We start from the raw sequence: 19411 nt of genomic DNA, 5'->3' as shown, positions 1-19411 counted from the left end.
GCGGAGGCAAGCGGCTCGGGTCCTGAGACTAGTCCTAGCACGCTCTAACCTCGGGTGCAGTTACTCACTTGTTAACTTCTACTGAGACTAGTCCTAGCACGCTGACTTTCAGGTGCTAACTTCAGTTACTCACTTATTAAGTGTCTAGCACTCTTGTGAGAGCTAGGGACACAGCAGTGAGGAAGAAAGTGGGCCCTTCCGCTCATAAACAGGGAATAGGAATGAAGACTGTTCCCAGTGGATGCAGGTTCATGTGGACAACTTGGCACTGGGGAGATGGGACAGTAAAGCGTGTCAGCCTGGGGGAGAGGAGGTGGGAAACAAAAGGCAGAGTGATCGGGATGTGTGTGAGTAGGAGCTGACTTTCCGGCTGAGATCTATGTGCTGCAGACAATGGGGAAGAAGACACTGAGTGTCCCAGGCAGACAGGAGCACACACGGTAACCTGGACGTAGAAATGAGCTTGGCCAGTTTGAAGTTCAGACACAAGGCCACTGCGTTCGACAAGGAGGACGACAAAGATATGACCTTGACCAGGCATCTGGAGCCCCTATAATGTACCCTGAAGGTTAGGTTTACGTCAAGTATACTGGGAAGCCAGTGGGGGGTGGCTTACATATGACACCAAGTCTGCTCTAGGAGATTAAACACAGGAAGGCAGACCCGAGTGGACAGATGGTTACTACAGGGTCTGCCAAGAGAAAATGGGCCTTCAGCTTTGGGGGTAGTCATACAGATGGGAACGTCAGAGTCTGCATACCAAGCTTAAAGGAATGAGAATTCGGGTACTTTGGAGGCATGCTGGGAGGCGACGGTAAAGATGTAAGAATGTAGTAACACTGAGTGGGTGCCCTGCACGTGCGGGCAGCTTTGGTAAACTGTTAAAGCCCTCTTCTTACCTGCTCTAATTTGGACCGGTTGCTTTCAAGGCCTGCCGCACAGCTATCATACTGGGTTCTCTTCTCATCACACTCCTGGGTTAGCTCCTAGTTTGAAAGGGCAGACGATTAAGTGAAAAACAAAGGCAGAAAACGTGCCTCGGAAACAATGTGCGCCCTGTCAGTCCTGTAACCTAACGCTCAGCTTCCTGGCATACTCGAGAGTTATTTATACAACTGGACATTTGAGAGTTGTGACAAATGGAGGGGCTGATAAGACCAACGGCTTCCATGTACTGATCTGTGTGCCAGGCTCTTGCTTAGGAGCTGGGACACAACAGTACACAAACAGCTCACCCCTAAGTGACGCTCAGAGGCACGGGCACATGGCCTGCACAGGAGCACAGGACTCTCAGACCTAACCCAGGCTTGGGGAATCAGTGGGGACAGCGTCCTGAGAAACCAATATCTAATCGGAGAATGAGGGATTAGGAAGAATGGTTAGGGAAGGTGAGCAAGGGAAAGGAGATGCTTTAAAAAGAAAGGGACACTGTGTGTAAGGGTTGGAAGCGCAGGAGAAGAAGAATCCAGGAATGTAACGAGTGGTCCATTTTTGGACAGAGTCTGGGACTAGGGAGAGGGAGGATGAAGACATCCGTGGGCTGTGTAAGACCTCAGAATCCGATTAGAACCTGGACAGTAACTAAATCTACAGCACTGAAGGGGGTGCCGCTGCCACCTCCACAGATGGCTTAGAGAACACCCAGAAAGGTCAGTGCCTTGCCCAGATTGCACTGCTATAAAGGGCAGTCAGAATGAATTCAAGCTCTTTTAGTGGTTTCCAAGTTTATTTAGGTATTTTGAAGAAGATAATCTGAAAATCTGCAAATACACAAGGACGATAAGTATCTGCAAATGCTAGCTAAGGAGAAGCAAATTTCTCCTGAAATCCAAGGGTGAACTGGATTGCCAAGGAAGTAGAATCATCAGTCTTAGAACCAGAGGCAGGCAGTGGTTATCATGGGAAAAGGAGTCCGCACACAGGCGGATAGTAACATCCACAGGGTAGGACAAACTACTGGGAACATGTAGGGTGAGAGGCTGGAACTGAGGACCCCACAGTCCTCAGTCCACAGTTTGGAAACTTCCGAAGGGTTAGGGGTTAAAGAGGAAGGGTTAAATTAGCCCGGAAACAACCCTGGTCCCACAGTACGGTCCTTGGAAACAGGAGCACACGCTGGGAACTTACAAGCATGAGTCCTGCTGCGTGTGCAGTCGCTGTGGTATGGGACTACATATGGCTCGGCATAACTAAAACACAGTGAAAGCTGTGGAGAGGAGCTGTGGCTCTGTGGATTACCATGAGCTAAAGTGGAAGCCAGTGAGGTGGCTCTGTGGGTAACAGACTTGTCCACAAGTCTGATACCCAAGTTCAACCCCTGGGACCCACACGGTGGGAAAACACTGACTCTTACAAGTTGACCTCTGACATCTATGCATGTACACACACATACACACCACAGAATAAATAAATGAATGTAACAATCGTATGTCTCATAAGTGGAGAAAGGGCAGCAGCTGTGCGTACTCACGAAGATGAACTTGCTACAGTTGTTTACAGAACCTTCTTTAGAAACAAACCAAAATATCAGGGAACATGCAGTTCTAGTTTGTAAAAACCTTAAAACTTACTGCTATGTAGACAGAGTAGTCTTGAACCCACAGACATCTGCCTGCCTCTGCCTTTCCAGGGCTACGATTAAAGGTGTAAACCACCACGACTGGCTGATAATAGTTAATAATATTATATGAAAATGTGAATCTAAAATGCAGCTCAATCAAGATATATCTTGGCTGCTGTGGGTACATGAACTCAGGCTGACTTAAGGTTTGGATTTCTCCACCTACATGGTCTGAGAACTTACAAGCTGAGATACTAGCTCAAAACTAGCCCCTAGCTTGTGACTAGTCTAAAACTCTAGGCAAAACTCCTGAATAACCACCACCTTCTGCCCTGGGCATGGCGGCCAGCTGCTATCCTGGCTCTTAGAAGGAAGAGGGTTGTGAACTGCTCAGTCATTTCATGTCAGACAGACAGACATGAGTCTGCACACACATACACATAATAAATAAATGAAAAAAATTAAGGGCTGGAGAGCTGGCTCAACAGCTGTAGCAGCTGCTGCTTTCTCAGAGGATCCAGGTTCAGTTCCCAGTGCCCCTGTCAGGAGCCTCACCACCTCTTTTAACCCCAGGGAGTCTAATACCCTCTTCTGACCGCTGTACGTCCCCATGCAAACAAGCGAATGAATGAATGAATGAATGACTTTCAGGGAGGGTGGCTGCTTGGAAGGAAGGTATGAAACACAGGCAGCAATGGTGAGCAACAGTAACCATGGGGTGAACCTAAAGCAGACATGACAGTATAAAGAGGAACTAGAAATAAGAAAATAAAATGCCAGAGGATAACAATCCGTGTACATGTGTGTGTGTGTGTGTGTGTGTGTGTGTGTGTGTGTGTGTGTATTAGATCATTCTAAAGTCTGTACACTGGCTCACGATGTTAATTAACCTAGTCTTTATTAAGTATTGAAACCAATACCCACCTCCAGAATTCTTTCCACCTAGAGAGTTTCTGTGAGATGTTATCTATTAAACACAACTATCATCCACCAGAAAGTTCAACACTTCTAAGAAGCCTGGTGATTCGGCAAATCCTGTATTCAACAACTGGGATGGACACATTCTTTTCATGACCAAACTAGCAAAGTCAGGTTGGCCTCAAACCTACTGTACGGCCACATTTAACGCCTGTAGTTTGCAGAACTATTTATAGAAACACTTTATAGAAATACTCAAAGAAAGAAAGCGTGGTCGACTAAACTGTTGTGGAAATATGCAAACAAACTCTAGAACACACCAGGACTCATGGCGGGGGCTACTGGTCTTTGGAGTCATTTGTGAGGGCTCTATTAGAGGACAGGCTACAAAGAGAAGGGACATGAAGACACACTGGGAAGAACATCAGACCTGTAGTTCAGACATATGAGCTAAATAAGGGGGCGGGGGGATGGAATCAGGGACACGAGGCTGCTAAGGCAGGGATGATGCAATGCCTGAAGGGAGAAAGAGGGGAAAGAAGGAGAAGACAGGACAAGGATGCTGGTTTTCTAATTAAAAGAACTTCTAGGAGTAAACAGGAGAGTACAAGGACGCCAGAGCATAAGCGCAGTCAAAGCACACAGGCAAACACTAAGACGACACACCAAACTAAACTCCGTTGTCAGAGGAGGTGGGTGAGGGAGTTAAAAAGACCACAAAACCAAAGCAAACCAGTTTCCTCACTTTTCAAGGAGGGAATTAATAGATGCTGTCTAATGCAAGGGTGATTGGTGGTGAAGTTGGACACACAATGGCTAGAAGAAAACCACAAGGTGGAACACAGTCACTCCAACACACACACAAATGAGAGCAAAAGAGAAAGACTTGTACAGGCTTTAAACTCCAAATGCACACATAACGTGCTAGCGCCAAGACCAGGATGTCTGTACGTCAGTAAACAGAAACAAGCCAAACCTATCTATTAAAATGCGCCTTTCAGATTGTATCACACAGCAACATCTAATTTCAGATCTGTCTAAAAATGTGTAAAGTAGAAGAAGGAAGAATGTACAGCAAAAATTATCACCATGTCAATCAGGGTTGATTTCAGTCTGCTTTCTAATACAAATTCATATTTAAGATAATTGTGGGGGTTGGGAATTTAGCTCAGTGGTAGAGCGCTTGCCTAGGAAGCGCGAGGCCCTGGGTTCGGTCTCCAGCTCCAAAAAAAAAAAAGAACCAAAAAAAAAAGATACAGAAAAAAAAAAGAACCACAAAAAAAAAAGATACAGAAAAGATAATTGTGTGTGCGTGTGTGTGTGTGTGTATGTGTGTATATATGTGTGTATGTGTGTATGTGTGTGTATGTGTATGTGTGTGCTTGTGTGTGTATGTGTGTGTGCATGTGTGTATATGTGTGTATATGTATGAGTGTATATGTGTGTGCATGTGTGTATATGTGTGTATGTGTATATATGTGTGTATGTGTATATATGTGTGTGTGCATGTGTGTATATGTGTGTATGTGTATATATGTGTGTGTGCATGTGTGTATATGTGTGTATGTGTGTATATGTGTGTATATGTGTATGTGTATGTGTGTATATGTGTGTATGTGTATGTGTGTATATGTGTGTATATGTGTGTATATGTATGTGTGTGCATGTGTGTATATGTATGTATGTGTATATATGTGTGTGTGCATGTGTGTATATGTGTGTGCATGTGTGTGTATATGTGTGTGCATGTGTGTATATGTGTGTATATGTGTATGTGTATGTGTGTATATGTGTATGTGTGTATATGTGTGTATAGGTGTGTGTGTATATGTGTGTGTGCATGTGTGTATATGTGTGTATATGTGTGTATGTGTATATATGTGTGTGCATGTGTGTATATGTGTGTGTGCATGTGTGTATATGTGTGTATGTGTGTATATATGTGTGTATGTGTGTATATGTGTGTGTGTATGTGTATATGTGTGTGTGTGTGTGTGTGTGTGTGTTAGGGAACTTTACACAAGGCTTTTCACATGCTCCATAAAGCTCTACTACTGAGCACATCCCTAGCCCTTAAGAAGAGACTTTTATTGCCTAGCAAGCGCAAGGCCCTGGGTTCGGTCCCCAGCTCCAAAAAAAAAAAAAAAAAAAAAAAGAAGAGACTTTTATAAAGTGAGTATATATAAAACAAATTTAAGGCAGTCATTAAATAATAATTTGGGCCTGGCTCAGAGACTAAGCACTAATTACTCTTCTTACAGGGTCTGAGTTCAGATCTCAGCACCTACACGGGGCAGCTCACAACCATCTATGATTCCAGAGCCAGGGGTTCAAGGATTTCCTTTAGCTCTCACAGTTGTCCCCACAGACAGACAAACATGCACATGCACATGCACGTGCGCGCGCGCGCACACGCACACACACACACACAATACAAATATAATAATAAATTAATTAATTAAAAAAACTTTGTTACATGTCTTTAGTCCCAGCACTCGGGAGGAGAAGCAGAGGCTGGTGAATTTCTGTGAATTCAAAGCCAGCCTGGTCTACATAGTGAATTCCAGGCCAGTCAGGATTACACAATTAGACTCTGCCACTAAGTAAATAAGTAAATAAATAAATAGACAGACAAAGAAACAAATAAAATCTATTTACTAACTTCCATAAAATTTCTAGAAACTATTTAAGGCTCTATTAAGTTATTCTCTCTCTCTCTCTCTCTCTCTCTCTCTCTCTCTCTCTCTCTGATGAAGTAGCAGATAGGAAAAATAGTATTTTTGAGACAGGTTCTCAGGTAGCCTTAGCTGGCCTTGAACTTTCTTTTTTTTTGAGACAGGGTCTCTCTCTGTATAACAGCCCTGGCTGTTCTAGAACTCCCTCTGTAGACCAGGCTCGGTTTGAACTCACAGAGATCCTCCTGCCTCTGCCTCCTGAGTGCTGGGATCAAGGGCATGACACCAGCAGGACAGTGCCTTAGTAATTCTGCTCACTCACAACTAGGGCAAGAAAGTCACAGAACAAAGGAACTTTCTTGCTTGTACAGACGTACAAAACATTTACTTTTACTTACATGTACATGTACATACATACATCTCTGTCTGTCACATATGGGCAGGGGCCCACGGTGGCCAGAACAAGGGAGGCACCCTGTGTGGGTGCTCTGACCTAGACTCTGACTTCTGGGAGGGTGGCAGGTGCTCTAAGCCACCTTGAGACTTTAAATGGCAGAAGGTAGTGCCTAGAAATAAGACCTACAAGGTAATCTGGGGCTGCTGTGTTTTAGGAATTAGCAGCTTAGGGAAGGTACTGGAAGGGATGGGAGCCATCCATGCCTTCGGCCTAGGATGGAGGGAATGCTGCAGGGGTGCGGCGTACCCCTCTACAGCAGCAGCATCTGTGGTCGAAGATGACCTCAGCTCCCTTCCACACCATCCTAGCCCAAGTGCTGGATTCCAGGTGTCTGCCACAGGTGCAGACTGGCTTGGTGCTGGGGTTTACAGCAAGGACTCTGCCTTGTTAGACAAGCACCCTACCAACTGAGCTCCATACCCCCAGTCTTCCCTACTCTCCCTTAAACAATGCTGTGCAGCTTGAATCATTACAATTTTAGGGTTTGGAGGGTTTGTTGAGACAGGATCTCATGGAGCCCATAGTGGCTTCAAGTTCAGTGCAGATGTAACCAAAGATGGCCTTGAACCTCTGATCATTCCAGCTCTACCACAGCCAGCTTAGCCTTACTTTCTAAGAAAAGAGCAATCAACCGATAACAAGTACTTCAAGAAAACTAAACTATTAGACTATACTCTAAACTGAGTATACGATTACATCTGCAGGTAATTATTCCATTTAACTACACAGCTATAGAACTGCCTCTAGGAAAATAAACTTTTTAAAATGTTATTCTAGTTACAGATGATTATAAAAATTTAGATAAATGTTAAGTTGTAAATCTTGAGTTGGTGATACTCTTGATTTTTAATAGTTATAAATTTAATTTTAGAATGCATTCTCAGTACAATGGAAATACTGGAGGATAGCCCACTAAAGTTACAGTGTACAGTGTATTAAAATGCTCTTGGTCTTTAAACAAATGATAGTGTCACTGGTCATGGTAGCACATACCTTTAATCCCAACATTTTGGGACTGGGGCAGGCTGACCTCTAGGAGCTCAAGGCCAGCCTGGGCAACACAGTGTCTTCCAGGCCAGCCAGGACTGCACAGTAAGATCTTCACTTAAAACAAACAGAAATAAAACAAAATAAAAAGGCACGGCCTAAGGGATGAGGGGTTCCCTTAGCCCTTGAGTTCTGGGCAAGAGTCAGATCCTCTCCCAAACACTAACAACGATTTGAATTTAAACAATGGCTGTTAGACTAGGGATGTAGTTTACTGGGACGACACTTGCCTGGCATGTGTCAAAAGTTGGATTCTGGGGTTGGGGATTTAGCTCAGTGGTAGAGCGCTTGCCTAGCAAGCACAAGGTCCTGGGTTCGGTCCTCAGCTCCGAAAAAAAAAAAAAGTTGGATTCCATCTGCAAATCATTAAAGTCAAACCAAACCAAAACACACGAAACCTTTGAAATAGGGAATATTTAGTGGTAGGTCGAAGAATGCTTGTCTACCATATGACAGGCCCTGGACTCCATCTCAAGCACCACAAGGCAAACAAATAAAATCAAGGACAACAGAGAAGTTAGAGGTGAACGTTTTGGCATAACAGAAAGGCCATTGTGTGAGATACTTAACAATAAGGCAGTGGGAGCTGGTGCGAGGCATAACTAGCTCCCGCAAGAGTAGGAGACCATGATGTGGAAAAAGAAATGGTGGTAAGAAGACTGGCATGTGGCAGAAACAGAGGAGACTCCCCAGAGATTCGGGGGTCACATTACATTACTAGTATAGTACCGTTTGCCACAACACAACCTTAGACAAGTCTCTAGTCTCTATGCCTGCCTCCCTGCACCCCTCCCTTCTATCCTCCCTCCCTCCATTCCTTCCTTTCTTTCCATAAGTCCTGTCTCTTGGATTGTTTGTAAGGTCCAAATGAGAAATGTCAGAGTACAAGGTACATAGCTGGTGTTTAATAAATACTGTTAACATCAACTTTACCATCCCTACCTGTAAGTCCCCATTGCCAACATTCCTACAGCTCAAAACTTTCTTAGAGTCTCTCAGGCCTGTTCTACAATATATTAATATATACATTACTTGCTCTTTTTTTTTCTTTTCTTTTTTTTCGGAGCTGGGGACCGAAGCCGGGGCCTAGCAAGCGCTCTACCACTGAGCTAAATCCCCAACCCCCATTACTTGCTCTTTAGATGTGATTTCTTTCATCTTGCTTGAATTCTTATGTGCTGCTACCATATCCCTTAGAACATAAACCTGAGAGAGCGTAACCCTTTGAGTGCTCTGTGATGGTAGCAGTGTGTAATGAGACAGGCTGAGATAAGGCATTTCAGGCTGGACGTGGGGGGCGGGCGGTCACCTTTAATCCTAGCGCTTGGAAGAGGCACGTGGATCTCTTTAAATCCAAGGCCAGCCGGGTGTGAACATAGAGCTCCAGAAAAATATGGGAGGAAGACCATGGAAAGAGAAAGAGAGAGAGGGAGAGGAGAGGAGAGGGAGAGGGAGAGGGAGAGGGGGAGGGGAGGTGGAGAGGGAGAGGAGAGAGGGAGAGGGAGAAGGGGAGGGAGAGGGAGAGGGAGAGGGGGAGGAGAGGAGAGGGAGAGGGAGAGGGGGAGGAGAGGAGAGGGAGAGGGGGAGGAGAGGGAGAGGGAGAGGGGGAGGAGAGGGAGAGGGAGAGGGAGAGGGAAAGGGAGAGGGAGAGGAGAGGGAGAGGGAGAGGGAGAGGGAGAAGGGGAGGGAGAGGGAGAGGGAGAAGGGGAGGGAGAGGGAGAGGGAGAGGGAGAGGGGGAGGAGAGGAGAGGGAGAGGGAGAGGGGGAGGGAAAGGGAGAGGGAAAGGAGAGGGAGAGGGAGAGGGAGAGGGGAAGGGGAGAGGGAGAGGGAGAGGGAGAGGGGGAGGAGAGGAGAGGGAGAGGGAGAGGGGGAGGAGAGGAGAGGGAGAGGGGGAGGAGAGGGGGAGGGAGAGGGGGAGGGAAAGGGAGAGGAAGAGGGAGAGGGAGAGGGGAAGGGGAGAGGGAGAGGGAGAGGGAGAGGGAGAGGGAGAGGGGAGGGAGCATTTGTAGACTAGAATAGGACCCTACATTTGCCTCCCATTTGTCTGTCTAGATAAGCTTCTAAACCTATCTCAGACGGTGGGGCCTTTTCTATAAAAAGGAAGTGATGTCTATAACTGACTTCAAAGTCTATGTGATTTTCCACTCTGGAGCTAACTCTGACAGATGGTGTTCACATAGAACTGGTTTCTAGTTCCGTCCTCAGGCACAAGCAGGATGGCTCACACTCACACTCAGAATTACCGCAGAGACTGATGGAGCAGCAACACTAACCAAATGCTAGAGGCCGCTCACCGTGCTGTGGAGGCCGTACCTCTCCCTGTCCTTTATGACCGTGGGTACAGCGAACTCCGCGGTAGCTGCCTGGAGCTTAGCCCACTGTGGCGCCTGCTGTGCTGCCAGGACAGTGGGCTCACCCCTCCATGGCCGCCTGCTAGTTCTGGGGCAGTCTGCCTTCGCTCGACCACACAGAATGAGATTTAATATTTACACTTTCAAATGCAAATGAGTTTTAAAAGTCTCATCTGGCTGCACTTCGCATTTCAGTTGGAATTCCTTCTCAGTCCTCATTGATTCATGACAAAGTAAGTGACAGAAATCCAAAAAGACCTTTGCGGGCCTGTCACCCCTGCCCGATGTCACACCAGTTCTGTAACTAACTTCCTTTCCACTATCTCCCAAATAAAATACTTAGCGTCCACTGGTATATCCAAGCAAGGCAACTAAAACCACCAAAATCAAACTTACCTGACATTTCTGACGCAATTGCCGTAGTTCTTTTATAACTGGGGCTAAAGCTGACTTCTTTTCTGATACCAAGGAATTCAGTTTTTTTACCTGTCGTTTAAAGCAAAACACATGGCATTTAAAAAAAAATGAAAAATGCCGCATACATAAAAATACCACTGCAGTTAAATAAAGACTTACAGAAATAGACACTTTACTTACTTTAGTGCCAAATAATAGGAAAGGGATAGATGTTGATTTCTTTTCTTCTTATTTTTTGGGGAGAATACAGGGTCTCACTATGTAGCTCTGGTTGTCCTTGAACTCACAGAGATCTACCTGTCTCTGCTTCCCAGGTGCTGGGATTACAGATATGTGACTAGGCCCTGGCTAGAAGATGTTAACTCCTTAGCGAGGTGAAGGACAGTTGCTGGCTCTAAATGTCAGTCACCATGATTCCACCATTCTGAGATGTCTGTAAGCTAACACTGAAGGCACAAAGCAGCTGCAGGTTACCTGTGTGCACATTATGTCACTGTCTATGAGACGTGCAAATCAGGAGGGCAGGTAAAATGAGCACAAATATGCATGCGTGATTTTTCTATATGAATGTGAAGAACTGACAGAATAGGGGTCCTGGAGGCCTCCTTTATACTAATCATGTTTAGAAACTAGGTCTGGGCAAAATCCAGAAAGTTCTAGGATAAATTCAGGAAAGTCTTTGAGTTTGGGGACTATTTACCAATAAATAAGAAAAGATTTTAATATCATGATGCTTGATGAAAATGACTGCAATATAAAAACATATGCAGGGGTTGGGGATTTAGCTCAGTGGTAGAGCGCTTGCCTAGCAAGCGGAAGGCCCTGGGTTCGGTCCCCAGCTCCGGAAAAAAGAAAAAAGAAAAAGAAAAAAAAGAAAAAAAAACATATGCAAAGATGAAATAATTCCAGTACTTATTTTTAACATAACTATTTCTTTAATATTAAATTAAGATACAAGTTATGCACTATTTTAAGTCAAACATTCTAATGGAACAATTTCTCCATAAAAACACCACATATATGAAAGAGTGCAGGAGAGAGAGAGAGGTCTCCAGTGGCGTGTGTGCTGCTGTTGACGTGAGCGGAGCATGTCCAGGACCAACGCCCGAGTCCCCAGAGCACGGTAAGGCCTTCCCCAGTCAAATCCTTCCTGTGGCCTGAGTGTGAGAGTTACAGTGTGTGCCGAAAATGCCCTCCGTAGCTTTCCCCTGTAAATGCTTACAGCCTGAAGCCTGCTACCCTACAGAGACTGCTCCTAAGCGGAGCAGCTATGCTCCTCCTTCTTCCTTGTGTGTAATAAACAGCTAAGCAGGTATGCAGCAGCAGCAGCTTCTCGGAGCCTGGACACCCCACCCTAGCTTTTCTCTATATGTGCCTGTGTGTCTGTCCTTCGGGCCTTCCCTTGCTGCCCCAGGAGCTCCACCCCTGGTACCATACAAGCACGTGGCAAAAGAATAGACAGTAAATACTGTATAGAGATGAATGTTTAAATGTTTAACTGAAATTACACACACATGCACACACATGCACACGCACGCACAGACACATACACGTGCACACGCACACACACACGAACAAGCAAGCAGGACAGAAGCCCTTACCATCTCTGACATGTCGTCCAGGGTCCGGCCTTTCATCTCGTCAACCTCGCTCTTCAGGGCCGACACTCTCTCAAGCTCCTCTTGGGTGTAGCTGTAACCAGAGATGCCCTTCTTCTCTTCAATGGTTCGCTATAAGAAACGGACAGGCCATGAGTACTGGCATCTCCCTCCCACAAGAAATACTTCCTATTTCTGTTGAAAAGTTGTGACTAACATACTTTGTACAGAATCCTAACAGACAATCTGCTCTGACCTCCATTCTGATGTCCTCCAGGAATGCATCTTTATACAAACCTGCACTCAAAGTTGCCATTCTGTCCTGAGAGCAGAGGCAGCGTATCGAATGCCAGACTTCAAATACGGCTACTTACTTAGTGCAGAACATGAAACACACGGTGCCCCCAATAGACACGTGGAGAACGCGTGCACTCACGGGTGACTGTGTTTTGAGCACAGTTCTAGTCACTGGTATAGAGCGCTGGGCTCTTCTTTCTAGTGGAACTAGCTTATTTCTAGTGGGAAGACACACAACATAAAACAAGGAAACACAGCACACTCCAGGGGGGATGAGATGTTGCACAGAAGGTACACGACGTCTGAGCAAAGCTCTGCTGGAGCACGGAAGCGGGACCCCAGCAATGGAGTAGCAACCTTTGGAAGAGAAACCTGAGAATGCAACATCCTGGATGACGACGAGTGGAATAATGTATGCGTGGATACACGTGTGTGAGCTTGCACATGTGTGCAGAGGCTGACCCCTGGTGTCTTTCTCAATTGCTCCCCACCATGTGTTTTGAGACAGTGCTTCTCACTGAACCTGGAGCTCACTGATTTGAGTACAGCCTTGCCAGTGAGCCCTGCAGTCGTCTTTGACTCTGCACCCTGGTGCCAGGCTTGCACTGGTGTGCTTCACCCTGACATGGTGTGAAGGACTGAGCTCAGGTCCTCCTGCTTATGTGGCAAGCACAGACTGCGCCAGCTCCTAATGCCTGCAGAAAAATGTTTCAGGGAGGAGAGAACAGTCAACTTTGTTAAATACTGCTGAAAGGCTGAGTGGGAAAAGAACTCAAGCTGGGTGGTGGTGGGTGTCTTTGATCCCAGCACTCAAAGCCAGAGGCCAGCCTGGTCTACAGAGTGATGGTCAAGGTGACACAGAAAAATCCTGTCTCAAAAACGAGAGAGAGAGAGAGAGAGAGAGAGAGAGAGAGAGAGAGAGAGAGAGAGAGAGAGAACACCTCAAAATTGAAGGCTCTCGTGATCTAATGAGAGTTTCTGAGGAATGGCAAGTTTTAAAACCTTACTGGAAGCCCAGCATAGTTGCACGTGACTGTAATTCCAGCATGCAGAAGACTAGGGACAGGAGATCATGACTTCAAAGCCAGCTCGGACTACACAGTGTCAGGGCAGCCTAGCCTACACAGTAAGATGCTATCTCAAAGAATAATAAAAACATTGAATATTCCAAAGGATTGGATTTCTGGGCTGCCAATAGGATGGGCATAAAAGAGAAGAAGGAGTCACAGGTAATTAGCACACAGCTCTGCGAGCAGCTTCACCTGTGGGCATGATCAAACTCCTCAGCTGTTCACTGAGGAGGACAACACTCAAGAGATGGAGCAGACACTGGCATATGGCTGCTTACGAGAGAGACAGATTTCAGCATTTCCACAGGACTATGGAGACAGAGGTAGACCTCAAGACTTGTCAACATATAGGCACCCTGGTAAATGTCCTGGCTTCCAGCTAATGCCTCAGAGGGCTGCATCTTAGAGAGTAGGGATAACCTAACAGCCAGACCCAGGCCCAATAGTAACAACCAATTTCGAGGAATAAAATCTCTCACAGTATATGGACTGTCCTTATGAGTAAATAAAAATTAGAAGAAAATCAGCTCTAACATTACCCCTCAAAGTGATCTTCAGAAAAAAAATTAAATTCTCCTTTGGATGGAAAATTAATATAGTTAGAACCATAATTATACATAATTTTTGACATCTAATAAATATTAAGAATAAAGAAACAGGACCATGCTCCTAAAACAAGAAAAAAAAAAATAGGCAAGAGAAATGGGTGTCTGTATAAACTTAGTAGATAGGAACTTGAAACCATGAATTAGGACCTATAAAATAGAATAAACTGGAAATTCAAAAATGGAGAAATAAAATAAGTGAGATTAAGAACTTTATAAATGTTTTAAACAGCAAACTAGGCACACACACACACACACACACACACACACACACACACACACACAGATTAATGAACCAGAAGGTAGAAAAACAGGCTTGGAAAGATGGCTCGGTTAAGAGCATTTGTTGCTCTTCCAGAGGACGCACGTTTGGTTTCTAGCGCCCACATGGCGGCTCACAACCATCTGTAACTCTAGTTCCAAGGGATCTGAGTACACATGCGGGGGGGGGGGGCGCACACGCACACACACACACACACACACACATGTACACAGGCTAAATACTTATGCACATGAAAATAAATCAATCTAAGAACAAAGGAAGGTCCAAAGAGCAAGACAATAAAACAGTCCAGAGTAAAGCACTCTGAGAAACAAGACTCTGGAATGTAAGAGAGAAAAAGTGACACACATGATTGATAAAGACACAGGACCACTGAGGTGGCTCAGGATAAGGACACTTGCTGTAAAACCTGAGGACCTGAGTCTGTCCCTGGGACCCATGTGGTGGAAGGAGAGGACAGACCCCTAGAAGTCGTCCTGTGACATCCACACATGCACGTGAACACACACAATGAACAAACGTAACACCAATGATAAAGGAAGAGGGGGAGCGGCATGAGGACTAAGACAGATGCCATGGGAGTGCAAGTAAGAGGGAGGAGAGAGAGAGGCCAATAACCCATGCAGCCACAGTGAATTAGAATTCTACAGCACAAGAGGAAACTGGAAATCCGCAAATATTTGATTTAAAGTCAAGGCTAAGGGATCCAAGAGGACACTAGGAAATAGTCTGACCAATAATGCAGGGGCTACTGTCAATTTTTAAACTAGTGTTGTGAGATCCATGTTTGGTTCACTGTAAATTTTAGTCTTAAATCACAACACTGAAAAGTGAAATGCCCTTGACCTCAACCAGGCTTGCAGGTCACAGCAGCGTCCTGATGAAATAGCTTCCCCCATGGGGGAACGGGGGGAAAGTGTCACACCACGAGAACTGCAGGGACCTGGCGTTCAGAGCGGCTCAACAGCAATGCTTCAACTATTACGTGCCAACCAAAGCACAAACACAAGGAACAAGCCTGCAGGCAAACTCCACACAGCACCTTCCCTGGCTATTTCTTTCCTTGGAAGTGCATGTGTGAGCTATGATAAATAAATGTTTTACAGTCATCCGCTTGGAATGATAATTTTACTCATATTAACTAGCTAACCAAGAAAAACCCAGTTGGACTTCCAACTTCTATTAATAACCCCAAAGTAGGCACACATAGTTTTTAAAAGGCAGTGCTTACTGCTGTATTAAAAAAATAAATGAATCAGCTTATATGACATCTCTGTAATTAGTCCAAGAAAATTAATAATTGGATGATTTTCCAGTAAAAACAATGACTTCAGCATAAAGCTACAAGCCATAAAATAAGCCTCCTGACGTCGGTATTTTTAGCAGCCACGATAACGCTGTATTACCAGTTGATGTTGAATGGTTTCCTGACGTTGCTTCAGAAGTTCTTCTGTCCTCTGCAAGAGGCCAAATTCAGCCTTAAACTCAGCTATTATCTGGTGCTTCTTTTTGAAAACTGTGCTTTTGCTCCGAAGTTTACTGACGTATCTCTTGAACTGCAAAACAGAACCCAAGCATTACAAATAAACTCATTGCATTAGAAAGCCTTTTTCCTCTTTTTCAGCAGTCCATGAATCACAGAGACATAAAAACCCAGCTTAGGAAAGTAGTAGAGGCTTAACCCTTGATATCTATGCACTTGTGAGTGTGCACTGTATGCAGTGCAGAGAGAGAAGCCAGGGAGGTGTCAGACCCCCTAGGAACTGAGGTCACAGACGGGTGTTGTGAGCTTCCCCATTGGTGCTGTGAACTGAACCTGGTTCTTCTTTGTTTTCTCAGGTAAGGTCTCTCTATGCAGCCCTGGCTGTCCTAGAACTTGCTATGTAGACCAGGCTGGCCAGGCATGTGCCGTCACACCCAGCTATGAACCTGGTTCCTCTGTAAGAACAACGAATGCTATTAATCACTGAGCCATCTCTCAGGCCTTAAGACTAACTACTTAATTAAACAACATACACGGGTTGGGGATTTAGCTCAGTGGTAGAGCACTTGCCTAGCGAGAGCAAGGCCCTGGGTTCGGTCCCCAGCTCCGAAAAAAAAAAAAGAAAAAAAAAAAACCAACATACACATCTTCATTTTTGAACTCGACTGAAGTGATGAGTCCTCATAGAAAAGCTCTTCACTTCAAACTTTACAAATAAGAAATAAGAGAAAAAAAAAACCAGAAATTGAACCCCAAACAGTCCAAAGGCCTAAAGCAGAGGGAAGATGCTGTGAGTGGCTCCGGCCCTGGTCCCGTCACAGTCTTATGAATGACTATGCTAGAAGTGCACTGGGCTCACTGGGCTCACTGGGCTCGACACTGAACCAGGGTCAGCAGCAGTGACTACCTGCCGCCTGACAGACACCTGTGCCCATTTTCAGGCCCAGCATAGGGACTCATCCTAAACTTTAAGAAGTGACAAATACTGAATGTTAGCAGAAGCCCAGTCACTTACCTTCATGTGATAGCCAAGCTATGGCTCCGATACACTAAAGACCCATCACCAAGAAATACCAACTAGTCTGGAGAGCCAAGTAAAATAAAATATTTCAAGAAAGTCACACGATAAACATTACTTATCACATATTACAGCACGGTGGCAGAGACGACTAATCTGAACAAGGCTCTCTACTCGTCAAGCTTAAGAAAACCATCCATGTTTACAAAGACCTGAAGGAGCCCTGAGAGCACGGAGCAGCTAAACTTGTGCCGGGGAAGGTCAGAAAGAGAGATGTGGGTTAGAGGAGGGGCTCATAGGACGCTTCCCAGTATAAGTTATGTTTACCCCAAAAGTGAAGGCATGGGAGGATGTTAAAGGGAGGAGAAAGCAGCCATCACTAGCATCCCAGGAAGTAGGAACAGCCTGTGCACAGGTCCTGAGACACTGCTCCATAAAAGAGAAGCGAAGGCTGGAGGCAAACGAGAAACAGTAGTAGTAGTAGTAGAGAAACAGAAAAGACGCTGACACCCACTCCTGCCATACCAGGTCTCCTACTGTGTCATGTCTCTAACACAAGTGGCATTTCACTAACTACACAATCACATTTTCTATTGTAGGACGGGCTGCCATAAGAACACCAACCACTTCCATAAAACCAAGCTCCTCCTGTACCCACCCGAGATGGTCACCACCACCGAGAATACACCGTGCTGCTTTCTGTGTTGTTTTATTTCTTGATTTCTGGAGACGGGGTCTCTCTCACTAGTGAACAGCCTTTGCTGTCCTGATGTAGCTTGTGATGTAGTCTGGGCTGACCTTGAACTTACAGAGCTCCTCTGGTCTCTGTGCCCCAGTGTCAGGATTAAGGGCATGCACATGACAGCACAGTGCTTCTTAAAACTAATTTTGAAGGTGGTGAGTTTAATAAATAACTTACTTAATAAAGTAATGAACTTTACTTTTTTACTGAATAACATCTTAAAATGAGAGAAAATTTTGTCTTAGTCTTAGGCTAAAGTAAATTTGACAATATTTTTCAATGAGATTCAAGACAGCAACTCAGACGGCCATTTTTAAGATCTAGCAAGGCTGCAGAGAGGTCTATGACACAACATGAGTTAGCACTGCCAGAAATACTACAGATCCATTACATGTTTGTACAGATTTGATTCTGAATTGATTTTTGGTTACTGTATGTTCTAAACCTTTTACTGCTGTCCTCTCTCTCTCTCTCTCTCTCTCTCTCTCTCTCTTTTTCTCTCTCTCTCTCTCTCTGTCTCCAAAATTCTGTTACACCATCCCATGAACTTGCCATCCACAGTTTTAGGAAATGAGTCTTAGAGAAAGGAAATTCAAAAATACTTTTTCTTTGTTTTCTTTGTGGATTTGAGACAGGGTCTCCTTATGTAGTCCAGGCAAGACTGAACCTTAACATGGCACTTGGCCTTGGCCTCCTTAGTGCTGGAATTACAGGTATGTGACAACACACTGCCTTTGATCATATATCAGGCAGGAAAGCACATGTGCACACAGGAGGGGGGGGCAGGCGATTGTTTCACTGACCCTTGTAGCCAGGCTTGAACTGATCTCTGCCTCCACTTTCCAAAGCGTGCACCGCCATGACTGGCTCCCAAATATTTCTCTATAATTAAGTTAGTCTTCCTACTCAGGAATCCAGTCCCACACAGCAACTTTTCAATGGCTGGGTTACACAAGATGCTGGAAAAAAAAATCTGAGCAATAGCAAAGTCCCTAGAGTCTAATAACGCGCTAATTCCCCCTTAAAGCATACATGTGTAAGCCAGATCTATGCACAGCCTCAGCACCCCTAGAGTAACTATATGTTCTATTAAAAGTGTCCTGGGCAAAGTGCCCAGGATGAAATCAGCCCTGCTCATCTGGTACCCGTGTAACATCTAGGCCGGTTTCCCTTCCCTATCTTGTGCTTCATGACTATTTATAAAAGGTAAAAGCTAGAAATGCTTTTGGTGGAGGAACAATCCCACGAATTACTCACCCGACTCTATGAGAACCGGTTATTATTTGGCCTTCATTGTACACTGTACCTAGGGGAGGGCATAGTCAGGGGCACATGAATCACAGTTCCATACAAAGAAGTAAGAGGTGGCCTTCTAAGTACTCTACTGCTCCTGGCTAATTAAGGAGAGAAAACTCTCCAATGTTTTCATTCCTGGACACTGCTTCTAATTACCATGTGAACTCTGGGGCATCTCTGGGCTTTTAAATAACGCACAAACAACACAGAGACAGCGGCTCTTCACTTTTTTTTTTTTTTGAGACAAGGATCTTGCAGCTTTGTGTCACCATGCCACCTTAAATACACACTCCGTTCCGTAACTTCTATAGGATATTTTCCCAGACATAGTCAAACGGAACATGTATTTCTGACATTCTGCCAAACTGCTCTCCAGAAGGCTATTGATAATATTGTACAATCGATCTAAAAAGTGAACCAGTTGTCTTCTTTAGCCTGTATTCTTTATTAGGAAGCTTGGCTTTGATCATTTTCTCCTTGACCACCTGCAGGGATCTTGTGGAACAACCTGCTTGCCTCTGACTCAGTTTGTCACCAGCCTGCTGTGTTTTGCTTCTGCATCTGTAACGACGATTCTCAAGCTTTCGGGTCTC

The 19411-nt window shown here is 45.0% G+C and overlaps 1 protein-coding gene across 6 annotated transcripts in view; it reads right to left on the bottom strand.

Moving 5' to 3' along the window:
* Positions 1-19411, bottom strand: part of Ift81 (intraflagellar transport 81) — a 79413-nt gene that overhangs the window by 21869 nt on the left and 38133 nt on the right. For all 6 annotated transcript variants that reach the window (XM_039089655.1, XM_039089656.2, NM_199120.2 and 3 more), the window contains exons 12-15: positions 15686-15835; positions 12028-12156; positions 10406-10495; positions 900-986 (exon numbers count right to left, since the gene is read on the bottom strand). In XM_039089655.1, coding sequence (XP_038945583.1) covers positions 900-986; positions 10406-10495; positions 12028-12156; positions 15686-15835 — 456 coding nt within the window. The remainder of the gene's footprint in view (positions 1-899; positions 987-10405; positions 10496-12027; positions 12157-15685; positions 15836-19411) is intronic.

This window comes from Rattus norvegicus, chromosome 12 (assembly GCF_036323735.1).
Source record: "Rattus norvegicus strain BN/NHsdMcwi chromosome 12, GRCr8, whole genome shotgun sequence".
Taxonomy (NCBI): domain Eukaryota; kingdom Metazoa; phylum Chordata; class Mammalia; order Rodentia; family Muridae; genus Rattus; species Rattus norvegicus.
Note: the sequence above shows the minus strand (reverse complement) of the source record. Positions and strands in the feature narration are given on the sequence as shown.